At 32.8% G+C, this 18,250-nt stretch overlaps 1 protein-coding gene across 5 annotated transcripts in view; it reads right to left on the reverse strand.

The window, feature by feature from the left end:
* Positions 1-10,255: 10,255 nt before the first annotated feature.
* The window catches only part of LOC124355029, a 52,497-nt gene continuing 44,502 nt past the window's right edge, over positions 10,256-18,250 (reverse strand). For all 5 annotated transcript variants that reach the window (XM_046805931.1, XM_046805929.1, XM_046805930.1 and 2 more), the window contains 2 exons: positions 14,710-15,047; positions 10,256-14,334 (listed from right to left, as the gene is read on the reverse strand). In XM_046805931.1, coding sequence (XP_046661887.1) covers positions 14,053-14,334; positions 14,710-15,047 — 620 coding nt within the window. In that variant the 3' untranslated portion in view covers positions 10,256-14,052. The remainder of the gene's footprint in view (positions 14,335-14,709; positions 15,048-18,250) is intronic.

Consider the following 18,250-nt stretch of genomic DNA (forward strand, 5'->3'; position numbering starts at 1 on the left):
TAAGGAGTTGATCCGCCTTACAATCTTGAAAAAAATCTCTCCACAGACGCTACAAATCGACCCTTTCCCAGCTTAGTTATAACCAATTCGCCTGCAATAAGAGCACAGTGCAAGTCATTGTCCAACACTTGTTTCAACCAGTACATGAATACAGTTCAAACTTCAATAACTGATAACCCAAAAATATATGAAATCGTTAAATAATAACAATGCAACCCCACTACCATGCATTTTGACGACATCTAATCAAGCTCTGAAAGAGATGTACCGAACATGTTTGCTGACTTTTTTGCCTCAGTCTTCAATCCGGCCAATGGCCCATTTCAATCCAATCGAATCTCCAGCTCATCTATTCACCAATTTTCTACTTGCCGCATAAGTCCATCAGAAGTTTTGAAGACACTCAAAAATCTTGACAATAAAAAAGGTCCGGGCCCCGACTCAATCCCACCGACAGTAATTAAGCACTGTGCTGACGTCATCGCCCGTCCCTTAACCACACTCTTCAACAGATCACTATTCAGAAGGAGTATTCCCGGATATCTTCAAAATTGGCCATGTAGTTCCCATCCACAAGAAAGGCTCAGTAAATGATATAAAGAATTACAGGCCCATTAACCATTTTACCAATACTAGCCAAAATCTTCGAGAAGATTGTTCTGAGCCAGAATCATATTCTTGATCAGCAGCAAATTGACCATTAGTCAGCATGGCTTTATCTCAAATAGGTCTACCTCCACCAATCTCGTTCTCTTTCAAAGCCATATCATCGAAGCATTTGAATGAAGGAAGCAGATTGACACCATAGAAATGGATTTTCTCTAAAGCCTTCGATAGAGTGTGCCATGAAAATTTGTTAAATAAATTGGGGGCATCGGGATTTTCAGGACCCTTCCTCCAGTGGCTTAAAAGCTACCTACATAACCGGAAGCTGGTAGTGAAATATAACAACGTCCTTTCCAAGGAGTTCAAAGTAACAAGCGGTTGTCCCACAAGGTTCCCATCTCGGGCCCATCCTATTCAATTTGTATATAAATGATGTGGTTTCTTCCCTGACTTGCAAAACATTTGTTGTTCGCGGACGACCTGAAGCTGTACTCCGTTATATCTTCCGCCTTGGACGTGGCTCAACTTCAAGATGACATTAACAAGGTCGTCGCTGGTGTAGTCTTAACAAAATGTCGCTGAATCTGAGCAAATGTGTTTGCATCTCATTTTATCGCATTTCAAAACCTATATTGCATGTTACTCTGTCAGAGGTGTGCCACTATCCAGAACATCGGAGGTGAGTGTTCTTTACTTCTTCCCTAAGCTGGGAGCTCCATGTCCAGCATATATGCAATAGCGCTCTTCAAGTCCTTGGCTTCCTCTTCCGAGCTTCTAAGTCATTTACTGATCTAAACGTTCTCAAACTCTTGTACTGCTGCCTGGTGAGACCGCACTTAGAATACAACAGTGTTGTTTGGTCTCTCCTCACCAGCAATATCTAAAAAGACAACATAGAGAAGATCCAAAGGCGTTTTCTGAGGTTGGTTGGTGTTAGACTAGGATTCCGATATCTGGATGTTCCTGTGTAAGAAGTCTCACGGCTCCTAAACCTACCTTCCATGGAATCAAGGCGTGTCAGTCAGGACTTACTTTTCTTATACAAGCTGGTCAGAGGAGAGTTGGACTGCCCTGATTTGCTGGAAAGAATAAACTTCAGGGTACCTTCTGGCACGAGTCAAGGGCACTTTTTGCGAAAACCTCAACTATACCTTATATGCAGCCAATAGCTCACTGTTTCGAGTCCAGCGCCTGGGCAACACACTTCCTGATCACCTAGACTTCTTCCATACCCGCCCTCGTCATTCAGATCAGCTGTTCGAAGCCTCCAATCGTGACACGTGACCACCTTTGGCTTGTGCAGTAAAGTGCTCTTGAGTGGTGCCTTTAGAGGGCCACTACAACCAGTGCAAGTGGTTTTGTTATGCATGCACTGATCAAGGTTGCTTCCGTATTAATTAACTTGTAACATTTCATGCCTAGTATTGTTAGTAGGCTATGTTACTGATTATTCTTTGTTGTTTATCGCTATTGTCATGGTTTATCTCTTGTTTGTGTCATTGTTATCGCTTTAACCACACATTATTCATTTTTGCATATATTTATTAGCTTGTTGTTATTGCAGTTTATTGCTATATTTATTAATTGTTATTGCTTTCTGTTACACCGTTGTTTGTTATTACTTCTAGCTTTATTGTTACGTTTAACTAGTCGTCATTTATTAGTCGTTAAGTCAGCATCTTTGTCTTAATCTTTGCCATTGTACTCTTCACGTTGTTGTCTCCATTATTTAGAAAAGATTTTGTTTTGTTTTTGCAATTGTAACAATTTAATATTTCTTGTATATCTCTTGTACACCGTCTCAACATTGTGCTACTTTGCTTACTATATATGTATAATGTCCTGATTTAACTATACTGATTGTAAATTGGCTAAGCCGTTTTGGAAGACAAAATAAATAAAATAAATAAATAAATTTAATAAGATCTTTGTAGTATTACATTTATTTTTACATTAATGTTTTAAGGCCATTTAAGAAAACTATACCTACATTTATGTGGTTATTAATTTTATTTCTTCCAATTATAGTCATAAATGACTTCAATTATGGAGAAGGAGAGGGAAAAGGGGCAAGTTGCACCAGACCACAGTATTATCTGAAGTAAAATTAAATAAGTTTAAAGATGTTTTTAAATTTTTAGACTTGAATGTTCTAAAAATGGCATGCGTATATTTAGTACGGTACTTTAAAATTTTAAGATTGCGTATAGTGTATATTGCTATATCGGTGATTTGTTTTTGATCAGATTTTCATTCATTGATATTACAATATAAATATTTACAGCAAGATAAAGAAAATGCAGCAAACAATTTGATTGTCACAAACAACACTAGAAATAATTTTCAATAAATTACATTAACACAATTTTGATAATTAAACCTCCAGAGAACATAAATAATAGTACAGGTAGCGTTAGTTCATTAATGTGAGCTGATACTTGGTCATTTGTAGTGAAATACAATCAGCCAGTTAATAACAAAGTACCTTGACTAGTGCTCATTTTTGGGTAGTTCCCAAATAGTGCCCATAGCCATAAAAGAATAAATGAATCATTGTATGGTCACAACATATGTGAGTTAACCGAGCTTGCTACATGCCCTATAGCAGTTCTTTTACATATAATTTTTAAACAATTTGGACATCTCCAAAGTTTTATATCTTATACATAAAATTCTCGTGTCACAATGTTAGTTACCTTACTCCTCCAAAACGGCTTTACCGATTTTTACCAAATTGTATATGCATATTCAGTAGGTCTGAGAATCGGCTATCAATTTTTCATACCCCGAAGTGTTCAGGGTGGCCCACCAATTAAATTTAGAAGATCACAGTTTTCAAAGCGGCTGAATGTTGGAAACTGCAAATACGAAACAGTTACGTTTGTTATATAGCCAAACACTATTTGTAGGCGCTAAGTTAGGATGTATATTTTTGTTAAAATAAATTATCTATGGTTAAACTTAAAGCTTGAATTTTATACCATTTTATAATAAAGTACATGTACGTGAACCTTGCGTTTTTTTGAAGTGAAAACTTCTTTAGGCGCGTTGAGCGTTTTGGTAGAGGGTAAAATCCTCGGTTCGCGTCACCGACATGCTAATGATACTAACCTGCATGAAAAAGTCAGTCTCGCTGTGTTTTTTAACCGTAGACTTGGCCGCGGACTACTAACCTGCATGAAAAAGTCAGTCTCGCTGTGTTAAAACTGTCCCGGCGGAGTATGAAAACAGACTGCGAAAATCAGTGACCTTTACGGCTTCCTCTCGCGATTTAAAAGTGAAGCCAATGTCGTACAATTCTGTAAGATGCGTCAAATTAAATCTCTTAATATTGGCAATCTATTGGTTACATTTTTAAATATTAAAAAAATTTCGAAATAATTTTGATTATTGTTTACATTTTACATAGCGTTTACAATGACAAGAAAAAAGTAGTAAGCGAGGATTTTTTTATTTTTTGGTCAGACAAAATTTGTCAGCAAGAAAGTTGTGTGTGAAAATAGATGAATATTGTTTTGTAATTTATCATTTTTTTATTGGAAATTTAGTTTAGCCTGTAGTAGCGTATGAAGTGATGAGTGAACGTTTCTGCCGGAACTGTAGTTGGCGCATTGGCTCACTGATACCGTATTAACTCAATAAATTAGTTTATTGTGCAATAAAAATACCTTTACGAAAGAACCAAGTTAATTTAACTAATTTATTAGTTTTAAAAATATTGTGGGTTTAATTGTTATTGCAATTATATACTTTATCCGTAGCAATAACTGTATTATTTACAACGGTGTTCAACTCACTGTTGTTCACTCGGTGTTTACTCACTTGTATTCTATGTTTAACTAACTATTAATATTGAGCAATTACAACAAGTATAATGATTGCATTGAACTTTTTTTCATTAAAATAATATTCTTTAATACTTACAGTACTTTTTTATTAAGATATTGTTAAGATAATTGTATATTAATTATTTTTTCAACCACTTTGTATTTATATTTTGTTCATGATTTGTTTAAACCCATCATATGTAACTAATAAAATAAAACATAAAAAATTTCATATAATTTTTGCATATAGTTTTAATTACTCTCAACTTAATAGTTCCGTTTTCACTTCTATCGGCAGTCCCACGACTGCTACTGTTTTTTTTATTTTGTTGTTTTCGCAGGACACCTCAGCCTAAAAAAATTTTAATCTTCTATCATTCAATTTTTAAATATGAGCATTAATTACTCATTAAGTAATTTTAATTACTTATTAAACATTACTTGAATTATTGTGTATCCGTAAAATTAACTTGATTTTTTTTAATTCAACCATAAACTATTCAAAAGACCACTGAAATTTGACATGGAGATTCTTAAGGTCCCTGGGATAAATATACGCATAGTACCAGCATTTGCATTTATAGCGGGCAGAGCTAGCACGCTCTTATGTCTAGTCTAGCTTATGACTGCATGTAACACAGTCATCTACCGCAGAAGACTAGACCTATCAATCTACCCTTGCACCCCAATATGTAGACATTTATGGTTAATGATGTGCTGCTGCTCCTGGACATTCACTGAATTGTCCTTATTTAAGTGATATGTTTTACTGCACTCAGTGTGGGTTAAATCAAAAGGTATAAACTAACCATAAAAGAAACCCTCCTGAAGATATGTGCATTGATATATTGTATACTTTTTATATAAAAACATGATTTGATGGCTCAGCGTTAGTGAAGCCTATCACTTGAGGGGCTGCAAAATATTTATTTCTCTTTACTCGTCTGTCTATCTGTCCGCACAATGTCTTGAAAACTAACTGAACTATACCCTTGAAATTTTTATTTAAAATTCATTTTAATATTAGAAACACTGAATAGAATAGAATATGATTTATTTTTGAAAATATTACAATAACACATTATATACAATGTTATACACAATGTAATAAATAAATAAAGTAACCTAAACAACCAAATGTATACACAATGTACAAACCTAATTAGAAAACTTAAATAAAAATTTAACATTCTCGTAAATAAAATTAAAACAAAAACACTCGTAAATTAAAAGAAATATTTTCAAAAATAACTAGGGCCTTTAGAGGCAAGTGCCTGTGGAGAGGTTCCTTTTACAACAAAAATCTTTTTCAGCTCAAAGAAAATTTCAACAAATTTTGATTTTTATATAAGCTCCTAAAAAAAATTGATTAAAAGTGTGCTGCTGCAGTTACAAAGCAAATGAAAATCCACTTAAATAAATTCAAACTAAAATTTACTGTTACCTTCTTTAATTAACTAGGAATATATGCAGAGAAGAAAATCTAATTTATCAAAACCCAATAACCACTTCTGTAATGTTTTTGAAAATAACTTTATATTCTCACAACTAATAATTGAAGAAATTATACTAAATATTTTAGGTCCCAAAAACAATAACTATTTGAAAAAAATGCTAAGTTGGGCTTTGGAACTGGTATTGGTTCTTGCTTTCTTAATTTGTTTTTGTAACTATTTTTTAATTCTGGTAAAATGCCACTTATGACATAAAATATTTTTTAAACTTTATAAACAAACATATATTTAAGGGGAAGAATATTTAAATAAACTAAAAGAGGAAAAGATTTCTCAATTCTTCGTTTTCATTTAATCAACCTTATGAATTTCTTTTGTTGAGTTAGAAGTGTCTTTAGATTTGTTTCATAGGCTCCACCCCAACAAAATATTCCATAGTCAAGCCTACTATTGACCAAAGAGAAATACAGCATTCTTAACACTTCTTCGGTGCAAATGTATTGTAAAAATAAAAAAAATCTTAAAATATTGTTTATTTTGCGTTTTAAAATTTCAATATGTGTCTTCCAGTTGATTTCTCTATCTAGCATGACCCCTAAATATTTTAAATTTTCGCACTGGGATACTACAGCACAGTTCTGTTGGCACTGAATGTTACTACACAAACAATTGACACATCGATACAAAATTGAATTACTAAAAATTTGCTGATCTGTTTTTAAACTAAAATTTATGTACTTAGTTTTCTCTGGGCTTAATAACATGTTATTTTTTGAAAACCACCACTGCAGTGCTTTAAGGTCTGAATTCATCTCTTGATCTATATCATCCCAATTATTTTTTACATACGATAAAGCTGTATCATCTGCAAAAGATGTAATATTTCCATTTAAATTTGAATCACAAAGATCATTTATGTAGATTATAAAAAGTACTGCGCCTAAAACTGACCCTTGAGGTACGCCACATTGTATAAACCCGAAGTCACTAAAAGAATTATTAATTTTGACACATTGTTTTCTCTTTGTTAAATAGCTAGCAAACTAAGAATAAATATTTCCCCGAATACCACATCCGTATAACTTTTGTAAAAGAATTGTGTAATCTACAGTATTAAACGCTTTTTTAATATCTAAAAATAAACCACTAACTTTCTGCCCTGAATTTATTCCTGTATACACATTATCCATGAAGCTTTTTAATGCTGCTTCAGTATTTAAACCTTTCCTAAAACCAAATTGATTGTTGCTGAAAAAATTAGTTTTTTCTAGAAATTTAATTAGCTTTTTCTTCATTAACTTTTCAAACACTAGCAAAGTTAATAGTGTCTGTCACTCCATGAGATTTGGCTGAGGGTTAACAATTATTTTTAAATTGGTCGTATGGGTAACCATGATGGCAGCGAGGCAATAGCAGAATAAATACATTTGCAAACTAATTGTGTACAATAATTTGAGATTACAATAAGTGACATGTATGCATTGAAAGATGTAAATGGTAAATTTTATATCTGAGTAGTTCTCAAACAGTGTCATAGCCAGCGGGAGGATATCAGGATGACGAAAAAAATTTTAATAATTTTTTTAACTTTTCCTTTGTTTTCACCTTTCTAATCTTATAAATAAAAATAAATCGTTAAAAATGTTCTAAGCGCTAATCTCGAAAATGACTAGGCCAATTCGGCTAATTCTTTTATACAATATTTGTTGGAGTCTGATAAAGGTTTTTATGGAGAGAAAATCAGAAAAGATTTTTGGAATACTTTCGAATCCGGAATAATAACTATAATATTTACGACAAATAATCCAAATTTAACTAACAGTAAACGCCTTTAGCTGAAGCTTAACAAACAGACAGAAACATTTGTTTACACTTCAATTTTAGAAAATATTAACTACACAGTGCTAGTAGCATTATGCAGATTGGAAAGGCAATATGCAGATTTCATCTGTGACCAATTAAACTATCTAATGCATAGGAAATACTATTTAAACGTTATTATGAATCCCATATTAATGAACAAAGCTGTGAATGTTTGCAAGTAAAGTACTTGAAACTGGTTGATTCCTTGACTTAGTATATGATATTTTTACTGTGATTTCAGGAAAAACAGGGAATGGATACAAATGTGCCTCAACGACTCAATCATTTCTAGACTACAGTCTGAAAAAGAACAAAAATTCTATCTCAGAAAGCTTGTTTAGAAATTTGAAATGAACATAGTTGAAACAATTTTATATTATATCCCTTATACCGACAGAAGAACACAAGCAACCAAAGTTGTCTTTTTAAGCTTTTGCATGCATATATTTTCTTGATCCGGGTAAAAAAATCAAAATCAAATATATCACCAGAAATATTGTAGACTGGAAATAGATGCTTTTCATGTAAGTAATCTTCTGAAACCTACATGTGTACATAATTTCTTGATTGGTGCAACAACGCAAACTCAACTATGAAAATGTAAATAAATTAGACAAAAAGTGAATTTAAACGGCTGAAATAGATACATTTAACTGCAGTAACTTTTCAGTCTTACGAAAGTATATTTATTTTCTTCATCGTAATAAAAAGGCAAGCCCAATTATGGCATTTGAAGTATCTCAGACTGGAAATAGATTACAAGGGTCAGTAGTAGACGTGTTGACAAAAGTAGGGCTTGAAAACCAATATATATATATATATATATATATATATATATATATATATATATATATATATATATACTTTCTTTTTAAGGACAAGGCAAACTTAACTTTGGCACCATATTAGACTGTATGAACGGTGGGAATAGGCGCTTTTAGACCGTTTGTTTGTAAAAAGGCCGTAGACCACATTTTAACTCCATCGTAGGTATATACATATATTCTTAATGGGACAATAAGGCAAACTCAAGTGTCAAGTTAAACACTGGATATATCTTTCAACGGATGTAAATTAAAAGGGCCGGAAGTATATGTTTCTGACCAAAGCAGGTTTCTGAGACCTGTTTGTATTTCCTTAGTTGGGATATTAGGAAAGGGACTCAACTGTGGTGTTAGACATGTAGTTTAATTAAACCAAAAATATATACTTCAACACGCCGAAAACCTCAAATAAGTCAGTAAAAATTTTATTTGACTTCTAAATCTCTTAACCACTAGCATTAAAATAATAATTGCCAGATATATGCCTACATTGGATTGAAAAATTGTAATAAGATTCCATTATATTAAATCATAAATGATTTCACTAAGAAGGGCGCTCTTAGAACTCAGAAATTGCGTGCGAAACTGTGGTTAGCTGCTAGTAATAAATATAATAATAATTAAGTACTTCTGGATTATTTACATGCTGATTTAGAAGCAGCAAAAACATTTTTTTTACAGCTGATGTTGAGTGGTGGAAAAAGGCGGCAAATTTAGGGCTTGCCCCCCTGGAAAAATATATAGCTGCGGCTCTGTTTATAACAACAGTTTTATTTGTAGATATCTACACAAACTAAAGACATTATCACAACACTTTATAACATACACTTACACAAAGATAATCATACACAAATTTAATCAGACAATACCTGTCAACACTCGGCACAAAACTCGACTAGTCTACGCAATGTGAAAATGGTTATAGCAAACTCTGCTGTTATCTGTGATAAAGACAGATTTCTGTTTACGAAATCGGTCACTAGAGACAACTTGTAGCAAGAAATACTATTCTAACTGATAAGAGTTTCTTCTGCTACAACAACACGTTTATTTCTTTCTATTTTTGTAATAAATCACTGCTAAAATATGAGTTTTGTCAAAGATGTCTCTATACCACTTTCTAAATTATCTCTTGTAAGAGTGTACAGAAATATTTATGGTAAATGAACCAGATCAGCAAATAAAAAGGCTGCTAATTAGACAGTTTATCAAACTGATTTATATTAAACATGTGATTAGCTGTGATTTGTTGAAAACTACGGATTTTGTGCGATCAGCCATCTTGATTCTATAATATAACGAAATATATATATATATATATATTAGAATCTCCTGAATCAATCAGTACCAATATCAACATGTAAACTAACAATGCAATTAAATGATTAGTCTAGATGTCTCAGACATCTTTGCCACAGTAAAGCAACAAAAATCATATGACATACCAGGTGTCGTCTCCACAGTTCTAAGGTTAATAAATAGGTAAATAACTTCTGTACCAATAAACAATGTCTTGTCCAGGACAGCCAATTGTTAATGTTGATTTTAACTTTAAACATTAAAGACATCAACTAAATTTCCACCATAGTTCTCCTATTTCCAATATTTGATAGAATGATTAGATATAACCCCACATTAGCTAGGACCCAACAGGGAATAGGTTTAATTGATTACTATTGAAACAATAAATAATTTCACTTTATTTAACAATATGAAATCTATAGTTCATAAATCTATGTTGCCCTAACACTAGGTGGTTTAACTGCCATCGTCGTTTAAAAATTATGTTTTCAAGTACTTAACATAAAACAATCTGGGAAAAGGTTAACCACATTGTCTGTTGCTCATGAAAAAAGTTTTCAATGTGGCATAATTTTATTTTTACCTTCCTAAAAAATTGTGTTCTGCACTTGCGCCACTTAGTGTTTTGAGGCAACAATATATTTCTACCAAAAATCACACAACTATTATTTTGTACACAGTAATATATTAGTGGAAACTTCTATCACAAAATCACAATATAATTAATGTAATTGGGTGTGTAACCTGTATTGTTGCATGTAAATAAAATAAATAAATAAATAAATTATTTCATTGAGTAAAATCATAACTTAATACCATGCTCCAATTAGTCATGTTGCACGACCATTTTGTCCCATCACTAAATGCATTGAAGACAAGGCGTAAAAATAGAATACAAATGAAGGTAATTTTAAGATTCAACCATAAAAATATTAACTTAGTAATTAAATCTTATTAAATCTACTGCAGTCTTGCTGTTATAAGAGACTAAAAACATTCACTACCAACAATACAAAACAATAATTAACAATATTAGTTCTAAGAGACAGATTGTTGGTGGGGTAGTTTTATTTAAATATTTTAAAAAACAAAACTACCTCATTAAGAAACCAGAAAAATCTGTATTAGATCTCAAAAGATATAGAATAAGACGAAGTTTTAAACAAACACATTATACACACAAAACAGAGAAGGCACACACAACAATGAATTTAAAAAAGTCTTGATGTTTTATCAACTAACTATGCATTGTCATAATGAATGCATTAAGTGAAGACTCTTGCTTTTTAAATAATATTTGACTTTAGAAATATTATATTGTAGTTAAAAATTGATGGAGAAACAACCTACAATGAAATTGAGCATCATAGCAATTTTGATGTATCTGGAATCAATCACTACTTATAGAGAAACATTGATGGAGAAGCAACCTAACTAGTCCAGTCAATGACAATTTTCCCTTGCATTTATCTCATAACAGCACCGATTTTCATAAAAATTAATCTGAACATTTTGGTGCTTTATTTTTTTTGTGGGGTAAAAATTGAGTAATATATGGCTGTTTAAAGACCATCCATTACTTAGTCCATGGTTTTATTTAAAAGGATTTAATATGTACTTCATCACAAAAAAGATAGTGACGTCTTGTTGAAATACGAGCGTTCAACAAGATTATGTAAAGTATTACATAATCGACCTATTATTGCCAGTCACAATTAAGAAAGTTAAGCTATCATATGAAATGAAAGACCATGATTTAAGTCATTCACAGATCCCTAGTAACATTACAATACAGAATAAAAGTTTAATCTTTTTATTGCTAGAAAAAATCAATAGTTCCTTTGAAAAATGCCAGGGTACAAAGCATTAGTACTACTGAAGCATGCTGGTAGGCTATTTTGAGTGGTTTACTAAAACATTTGTAAAAACTGCAACTACGATAATTTACTAAAACTCATTTTATATTAAGAGCTTCTTTTTGCCTAAAAAGAAAAATACACTAAATTAAATTAAATCTAAAAATTTTAACAAAACATTTCCACTGACAGCATCAAGTTTAAAGTTTTAGTTCTACTTCGATAAAGACCAAAAATTATTTTCTTGAAATAAATAGTTTTATTCAATAAATGTTCTAAAACTTACACAAAGTTGTTACACAAAGTCCTCATTCAAAAACTATACATTTTAAAACTTTGAACAAAATATTGACTTTTGTAGTCACTTATATGGCAGATTAGCCTTAAACAATAACAACCCCAATGTTCCTACCACTTTCTTATTTATGTGCCCACTGGCCCACCATTAATTGAAGAAATACATAAAACAAGTCATTAATAAATAAAAATATGTGTAACACTAAAAACAAAAGCACACACATTATTTAAAATAAATAAAATATAAGTATAAAATAAAGAAACATGATTGTTTCTAAATGAGATCTTAGTAAAATTTTCATTGTTCATTTTGACTGCTTACAAATTACAAAATACAGATTATTTATTGAATAAATGGTTCACATAACACAAAATTTGTTTTACTAGCTACAAACTGAACTGGGTTAGATGCAAAGAATGAGAACGTGCATTTTAAGTAGTTACATAAAAACATAATAGAATGTTGAACTATATGTTAAGTAAACAAAGTAAATTTTTTGCCACTAGAATGCAGTGCATGGCTGTTTAGTGGAACAGTGAAAGAAGCAGGACCAATCGTATATAATGATAACAGTATAACAAAACAATTGGCAAATACCAGAAATATAAAAGGGCTGACCAGAAACAAATGACTGTTTTTGGCTTTTATCCATCATTAAAACAATGACGCAGTGTTCCATTATTATAATAAAATACCATTATAATAAAAATACACATGCATGTGTGTGTGTGTGTGTTGTTCAGCAGTAATAGATGTCATAAAAATCTTTTTGAGAATTACACAGCTTTTGAAATTGAACACAACTTTTTTCACAACATGCATCTCTTAGTATGTATGTTGTAAACAATTTTAAAATTCATTGTAAACCAAGTGTAGCTACGAGCAAAGAGCCGTTATAGTACTGCAATATTTTCAGAGTGGAAAAATCAATACCATGATGAAAATTGAAATTATGAGCAATGTTTTTGTTAGTTGTGAATTTGATACAAACTTGAATAAGTTTGTTAAAGCTATAAAACTGTTTTCCATCAAACATAGCAAATGATTATGCATGAAATGATAGTAGAAAAACTTTACCATTGTATGTTTTGTAATTGCTGTGTTCCATCTAATGATCTTTTATATTATTTTTTTATAAGCTAGTGTTATTTTGTGGACATCCATCACATATTAAAAATTGTAGATCAGTAGTATTTAACTAACACTCTGGTGTTGAGTTTAGTGATAAATATATACCAAGATAACCTTGTATAATGGTCTAAGCATTACGATACATTTTTTTGTTTCCCAAATTGTTGCAACCAATTCATACAATTGAACATTGTGAATGTGTCAGCATTTTTCACTTTCATCAAGCAAAGAATTTATTTAAAGTACTACAGAGATGGACATTGACAAAAAGAAATCACTGTCATCAGAATATTGCTAAGGACCGATGTGGCAGTTGCAATTAATATTCAACACTGATCCCTTTTTGACAGCCCCTTTTTTCATTCTGGCCATGCCTCTCCTTAAAATAAAATTAACAGAACTCTACTGGTAATGAATTACAAATTCCAAAATGCTGAATTAGGGCTCCAGACCAACTCTCTAAATCAGAGCTGAAATCTTCCCTTATCTGTAATAATCATTATCTCTCTAATCTAATTTACAAAGATGAACTGAATGTTATTAAATATGTAAGTCATCATATAGGGTGTTTGAAAGACTCATAATATACTGTAAGGCAACACTCATGGTGTGAATGAGTAGATAAACAAATCAACATGTAACATTTATGTTTTTTTTTATTTAAGTAATATTTCTAAAGGAACTTCATTACATTTGAGCAAAACATTTAGTCATAATTTCACATTAAAATATTTTGGGATAAAACTTTAAAACTGTTCTAACATATAACTTGTGGTAAACCAAAATTAACCAATTAAATACAATTATTTTTACATTATAAAGCTGATTGCACTTGCATTTATAAATACTTTATACAAGGTAACTGAAAAACAAGTTTTAGGTTGTCTTTGGTTAGTCGATATCGGCCGGTCTGAGTTGTCGTTCACCCTCAGCAAGGAAGACTTTGAAAGCTCGATGTAGCAGGACGCAACCCAGCCTCCGCTTCAGTCGCAGGTTCCAACACCCAGCGGAGCCGTAGAACTCACCCGCCTTCTCATTGGTCAACTGAGGTAGTGTTAGGGCACTGATCATGGCTGCTTCCCTTGTCAGGGCTTCCACAGGAATTATGTTATGGAAGACATGAAGACACACAACTCCCAGTCCAGCTTGCCAAATATCCAGGATTCTTTGGATCTGGATAAGAATTGCTTACTGTTAACATATCTGTTATATATCTAACATATCTGCCCGAGTTAACACATTAATAAAAACATTTCTTAACCTCATTGTAAAGCACACATTGGAATATCTAATATCTGTACGTGGTAACGTTTTATTAATGCATTCAATAACGTTACTATACAATATTCACAATTTGTTTATCAGTTGTTACTACATCATTACATAACATTACGTTAAAAAACTACAAAATATCAATCTACCAATCCCTAAATAGATATCTTAGAATATTCAAACAGGATCTGAATCCCAATAATTATTCATTATAATGAATTCTAATGAGCTGCAAAAGATATGCTTACATTTAGTGTTTTATGTTACGATTAATACCTTTTTAGAGTTGGTGCCCTCCTGTTTCTGCCAGCTTGCCACAGCCTGGTATAAGTGGGCGTAGGGGCGGGCTCGCTTGCCTTTCCCCACGTAGAAAATAGACTGCAGGAATGTTGGCCAGAGCTTTACATGCTGTACGGTGGTGGCACATGCGGGCAGGTCGTGGGCAAGCCTCGGATCTAAGAGCAGATAGGTGAAGGAGGTCTTGGCCTGACCCTCTCGCCACGGTCTCCTACTGCAGGAAAATGATGCAGACATTGAATCCTCCAGATGACCCCACTCCAGCAGCAAATGCTCGCAGGAAGCATCCAGTGTCTTCAGCAGCTCCGGGCTGTAAGCTGACATACTACAGTTCATCACTGAGAACTATACAACATAAAAGTGTGGATTTATAGAAATATATGTTTTCTGTTAATAATATAGAACTTATCCCAACCCGTTTAATGGAATCTAAAGCTGAACACCACATAACTTGAGTTGAAGACCTATGCAACTGACTCATTTAATATTCACTTTCACATTTTAAATAATGTGTTATTGGTGGATTAAGGAGTTGACTCATCACTCAGTGAGGTAAGGTGTAAAGGGAATTATGAATATTTTGTGTGATTTAGTTGCATTTTAGGATCACATGATTACACAAAAATCGTTAAATGATAGTAACCAGACAACATCAGATCTAACTACTGTGGTATTGGTCTGATAATATTGCTTTCAAACCAAATCCAAAACTCTGCTCTTATACTTCATGAGACCTTAAATGACAACTACAAACACTTTTGATAGTTCAAATGGAAGGTAACATCATGCTATAAAGACAATTGGGTGTCTGTATGTCATACTGTGTTTGGACATTTCTCTCATACAATATAAAAATATACAAACAAACTCAAACTCGTCAAATAACTGATCTTTGAATGGGTGAATTACAACCACCAAGGCAAGCTTATTATTTAAATTATATTTTCCCATCTGTTCCGACTGTATTGGACTGATTTTGCAAAGACCAGTCTAATGCTAATTCTCTGAATGAGATTTTAAGACATTAATTGGCTGAGCTTTAGCAAAGCCTTTCACTTGTGGGGCTGGAAAATTTTTCACTTCTGTCTGTCCATGCAACATCTCGAAAATGAACTGACCTATAGACTGCATTGTACATGAAGTTTCAATTCTATATGGGAAACAATGAGTTAGATTATGGTGCATTTTCAACCAATGGGATTTATCTGAGCGATAGTGAATATTTTTACATTGGTCTCATCGGTAACCATGATGGCAACCGACTTTTATTATGTAGACTATTATTTATTATGTTATTGTGTAGACTTTTATTATGTAAATACTTATATAAAAACCCAATTTAATTACCACAAATCTGAATGTATCATGTGCAAAGATATGTCGAGAAAGATTTCATATCTAAACATTAAAGTTTTGCATGAAACTTCACTTCTATAAGACTTTCTGTTTATCTATCCACAGGACATGTCAAGAATGAAATAATCTATAGATTTAAAATTTTGCATGCAACCTCCGCGAAGTTTATTACAACCACGGTGTGGTGTACTTCTTGTTCGAAAGGTATGAGCTAGGCAGGAAAGAATGGGCTTGATTGTGAACTAGAAACAGACATTTCTCCTACAACTTTAATGAAGATTGTTTTTAAGCCATTTTGTTCATCAACCTTCAAATACTGTTTCAGTACATATAAATCAGTACTGTTTATCAGAAATGTGGTTTGTCCTTCCTTTGCAATTTGGTGACTTTGGAGGAAGTTCTGTTACTAAGATCAATCCTTCATCTGCACTTGATGGCCCTAGGCAGTGTTATATACTTTTCACATTTTTACAGCTATATTTATGTGGTCTCATCTATGTCTCTCTCACATCGTGTAACAGCTGTTGCACTACATCAAACAAGTAGTTAACGTTATTGTGTATTTTTGTGCAATTGTACTTTTTATCCTTATTTTCTAACCAATGATCATCCAATTTTGTATTCTTATATGAAATAAAGTAAAAAAAACAGAAAAATAATGTTTTAGACAGTACAACTATTTTTTATTCTCATAGTAAACTAAAATTAAATAAAAACTGTAAAAGAAAGAAAACAACAGTCAATTTTTTAAATTTTATACCCAATCATATTATTACTAAATAATGTAGACAATATTACTGTGAATAAATGGATGGGAAAATAATATGTATATCTTTTTTAATACTATACTCATAACATAGTAATAAAACGTTTGCATTTTCCATACTTCACCTTCATCTTCTTCAGTACAGCCTTTAGATAAAGAAGTCACTTTAAAAGCAGATACCAGAAAAATTACAAAACTTTTTGTCATCCTAGAAGGGTTAAAAAGAATCTTAATGAAGGAGATTTTAAATCATATGTGTTTTACATGATCACAATCACAGTACAGGTTTGGCAATTGCCAATTCAACCACAGCCACGGACACTAGTGTATATATGTGACACAGTTTAAAAACATAAATATGACAAGGAAACAGGATCACATGACATCTTTATATACCCTACAACAAAGTTCGGAGTATTTATATCATACAGGACATCTGCCATGGAACAAAATTCAGTTAATTTTTTACTCATCTCTGTGATCTAACAATAATGAATGTGTTGTTGAGGTCATTCATAGGCTGGACAATGATTTTATATAAAAATAATGTTTCACAGTGGCGGTATACTTTCCCATTTTAAAATTGTTAGCCGATGGTATCAATGAAGCTGTGAGAAGGTATGGGAAAATAAATCTCATCAGCTACCTGGCCATTACGACAAGAGTAATACATTAAACCAAATCAAAAGCAACATTTCATTTAAACATCCAATGTACCTATTAGAAATAAGACCGATATGTTAGATTTGTTATTTTTTTTTTCCCTTGGGGCGGCCTACTGCCATGCACTTAAGCCTCAAGGGCTTTTTGCGCACCCCGGAAACACACCATGAGGCCCACCAGTCTACAACTTCAGCAGTTCAACAAACCGCCGAAAACAACCTATCAAGTCCTCCTGGGAAAATTCACCACCCCTGTCCAAGCTACCAAAGATGACATACCGCTCTCTTGCTATTGCAGGGCAATCAAAGAGCAGGTGCTCAGCAGTCTCCTCCTGCTCATTACACCTTCCACAGAGCGGATCCTCCTGAAGGATGCCAACTCTGTGAAGATACTTCCTCAGGTGACCATGCCCCGTAATGAGACCAATGACCTTAGAAGACATTGATCTGTTTAATGAGAGAATGTCCGAAGCCACCTTGGAGGAAGGTGACTGTAATACCATTCTACTCACTCTCAAACCCAGATGCAACCTCCACCTTCTCCCATGCTCCGCGCGAATCCATTTCGAGACAACCCTAGAGGATTCACACCTTGGAACACCGCAGAACGGTTGAGGGCCCGTCATAATTGTCGCTGAGCCCTGGTTGGCCAGGGCATCAGCTCTTTTGTTCTTAGATAACCATAACTATATTTATCTCTGAGTAAACGCTGTTTCTTTGAGGTATCCCATTTATT

Source organism: Homalodisca vitripennis, chromosome 2, assembly GCF_021130785.1.
Source record: "Homalodisca vitripennis isolate AUS2020 chromosome 2, UT_GWSS_2.1, whole genome shotgun sequence".
NCBI lineage: Eukaryota > Metazoa > Arthropoda > Insecta > Hemiptera > Cicadellidae > Homalodisca > Homalodisca vitripennis.